Below are 3754 nucleotides of genomic sequence, written 5' to 3' on the forward strand. Positions count from 1 at the left end.
ACTTCTATTCCCCAGTCACCCTTGGGGGCCAGAAAAATGATCAGTGATCCTTTATAGTCTAGCTTCAACGATAAACTAGCGAATTTTTAGGGTGGTTTTAAAGAATATTAAAATAAGATGTGGTATGATTGACATTTATAAACAGAGTAACCAAGAGGCAAATACGACTATACATTATGAAAAAATTGATCCAGGAACAAGCAACATTGCTTATTTCAATCTGTCTCAAAAGAAGACTCTTAAACATGTTTGCCAAACAATTTCTTCACCTCTTCCCGGAAAGCCTTATCGAACACTCCATATATAAAAGGATTGCATAAATGATTTACCATATACATTCTCCGTAACGCTAGGCAGATGTGGAACGAAACAGTAGAAAGGTTTTTCCAAAAGGTTGGGTTGTTCGTTTCTATCAATATAAATGTCCAAGATGGCAAGTATGCAAGAAATCCGACAATTGTAATAGTCATGAACATGAACGATATTCTGAAAGCAGATTTTCGTGGATCAGAATAAGTGGAAAGAATTTTCTTTCCTCCGGTAACTCGAGGAGAGGTGTCTATTCTGGTTTCCATTTCTCGTGTTTCTGATCTGCCTGCTGTTGCAACATTAGAGTTTTCTACTTTCGTTTGGACTGTTTTCATTTTACTTGTTTGCTTAACTATTGCATTTGTTATTAATATGTACAATATTGTTATAACACTAACATTGCAAAATGTGGCAAAAACCTCCAGTCCTTGGAAAATCTTCAGCAGTTTAAGTTTTGTCGGGGAACCAGGGAGATTACTGCACTGGTTACCGGTAATATTACCAAGATTCGGGTTTCTAATTTCAACCAGTCCATAGTAAAACAGCACTGGTATAAACAAAATAACTGATACCAATGTGCAAATTAAAACAGAACAACGCTTCCAAACCAAATTCATTTGTCGACCAAAGGGTCTACATATTTTTAAATATCGTTGTATGGCGATAACACACAGAAGATATAATGAAATGCTTGTAGATACATAGCTAAAGTACAGAAACAGTTTACATGCTTCAAATCCCGGAAAAATCACTTGCTTCGTGTTTTTAGTAAGAGTAGCTGCTACACTTATTAACAATGCGGCCATATCAGTCCAAGCCAGTGGCAATATGAAATATCTTCCATCGGTCTTTTCACTCAGGCGAAACTGATAAACAAATATGACTGCTAAATTGCCCGGTATTCCAATCAAAAGGAAAAATGACAACAGAATAGAATTAGGTGTTAGATATTCCGTTTTCTGTTCATTCCAATAGAGGATATACGCTCGAGCTTTAATATCCTCCGAAATCTCTCTGAAACTTGTATTCATATTAAATTCTTAGATGTGTTGAGGATACAATGAAAGGCGTAGTGGATGGTTTCTATACCAAATTCCATTATTTATATTAACATATTTACTTTTCATGGAAGTTTCATGTGACTTACAGACATTTGTAGCGTGTATTTTATTTGAATAGTTTGAAAGTTCAGACGGAAATATATATTTGAATTTGATTTCAAGGATGTAACAAAGTTTATTTGGATCGGATTGTTCCGGGTCCATTATATCTACTTTAGTATGTTTCGTGTATTCTTCCGCTTATTGTCGAGTAGTTCTCTCTTTCTGTAAAGTATATCAATCAAAATATGTAGGTCAGATGAACGTTAGATAATCATATCCCAAAAATATAAGGAAACACAAACAACTGTTGTTAGGAGCAAAGATCTCAAAGATGAGTATATGTGCGATTTGATGAGGAAGAAAACGTACAATTGTTTTCTGAAGGTACAAGGGTCGATCAAGAATGACATTTACGTAAAACATATATGCTCTCATTTTTCCATTTTTTTAATATTTTATATATGAATAACAGAAAATCTTAAGATATATGTCAATGAGTCAACTTGTTAAAAAGGAATTAAATAACGTACTGCTTAAGTACTCAACTCCATAACAGAAAAAAAAGAAAACAACACAAGAACAACTAAAAAAACCCAAAACAATGGTATACTGTAGAAAAGAAAACTCACGAAAGAAGACACATGCAGTTATTGAAAAACAACGGTTTAAAGTCATATGAAACTTCAAGTTTTAGCTAAAAGTTGAACATGATTTATGTACTTGAATGGCTAAGTTTTACTGTTGTAGAAGTGTACGTGAATTTTCTTGTAAAAGAAAATCCTTTATATTATCAAAATCTTCATAAATGTACTGCTATTGAATTATTGTCTTCCCGAACATTAATTCGCCGACATATTTCCTTATTCAGTGACCTCTCGTTAGAACTTCGCCCATCGTACAGCAAAAGTGGGAGGGGTGAAGCCGTGATGAAAGAATGTAAACAAACGTGCCCTTGAAGGTAAATAGTAATAACTGATTCCTAAAAAACAAATTTAATACAACAAATCATTTAACAGCTGTTACGGACAAGTTTAATTAACAAATGGAAACGCATGGGAGATAAAAAAAAAAAAATATATATCATGGCTCTTTGAATTCACTTGTTTGTCACGTGCCTTGTGTTGATTGTTTATCAATGTCGCGATCCGGTAAACTTTGACAACAAACTCGAAAGTTGATTAGCTTACGATCAACAATCACTAAAAGAAATATTAGTTGTCGATAATACGTTATAGATTCGTAATATATATGAAAAAGAGGCGAAGGATACCAAAGAGACATTCAAACTCACAAAATAAACTGACAACGCCATGGCTAAACAGAAAAAGACAAACAAACAACAGTACACAAAACACAACATAGAAAACCAAAGACTGAGCAACACGAACCCCACCAAAAACTGGGGATGATCTCAGGTGCTTCGGAAGGGTAAGCAGATCCTGCTCCACATGTGGCACCTGTCGTGTTACTCATGTAAGTACGAACCCGGTGATAAGTCCAATTCGGTAGGTCGCATTCGGGGAAAAGGGGACGGGAATGTAGTTACGACAATTGGAACATATCCGTTGTCATCTGTGAAACTGATATTCCATAACGGTCAACCAACTTGTGATGGCGTCCGTAAAATTGACGAAGGGACAATTTCAACTTCACCACTTGGAACCCGGTTAAATAGCTTCTTTGTGAGCCGCAACCCTCTATCAAGATAGGAAAAACAAGCCCTGGAATATCTTATCAACTGGGAGATATATACTCCGTATGCAGGTGCTGCTTGAATGTTGCTACATAGAAATGAGTAGTTCACAGTTGGGAAGCTGAAATCATCTCTTTTGTCGTAAAGTTTTGTTTTCAAAGACCATTATTGTAAATTTCTAGATGTAAGTCAAGACATGAGTCGGAATTAACTGTGTCTGTTGTATCCTTTATCTCAAGTTCGTTGGAATTAATGCGTTTAACATAGTCACTAAATTTTACATTATTTAGTGAGAGAACATCGTCTATACAGCGAAAATTGAAGTTAAAGGATATTGTTCACTTCCATTCTTTCTTCCTAAGAAGTTCCTGTATAAAGTCAGTCTCATATGAATAAAGGAACAAGTCGACAAGAAAACACGTCATTAATTTATTAGGTCAAAGAGTAAGATTTGAATGGCATTTCCTTAACTTTCTAGCTCCATGAATATTATAACCGTAATGAGCTAGATGCTATATGTCACTTTTAACAAAATAAAAATGCAACTTTCCTCCAGGTTAAACACCTATTTTTGTATTTTCATCTTTAATAAACACTGAAGATGGTCGTCTGAATCATGAGCATATTTTATATACTGGTAAATTAATTC

General features: G+C 34.7%; 1 protein-coding gene across 1 annotated transcript; it reads right to left on the minus strand.

The window, feature by feature from the left end:
* Window positions 1-200: 200 nt before the first annotated feature.
* On the minus strand, window positions 201-1115 carry LOC127737201 (cholecystokinin receptor type A-like). Its single transcript, XM_052247733.1, has one exon. The coding sequence runs from the start codon at window positions 1113-1115 to the stop codon at window positions 240-242; it is 876 nt and encodes a 291-aa protein (XP_052103693.1). The 3' UTR covers window positions 201-239.
* Window positions 1116-3754: the final 2639 nt, after the last annotated feature.

The sequence above is a fragment of the Mytilus californianus genome, unplaced genomic scaffold, assembly GCF_021869535.1.
Source record: "Mytilus californianus isolate M0D057914Y unplaced genomic scaffold, xbMytCali1.0.p SCAF_4, whole genome shotgun sequence".
Classification (NCBI taxonomy): domain Eukaryota; kingdom Metazoa; phylum Mollusca; class Bivalvia; order Mytilida; family Mytilidae; genus Mytilus; species Mytilus californianus.

Bases quoted from the DNA above. Each gene is read 5' to 3' on its own strand.
- LOC127737201 (XM_052247733.1), bottom strand. From the start codon at position 1,115: ATGGCCGCATTGTTAATAAGTGTAGCAGCTACTCTTACTAAAAACACG.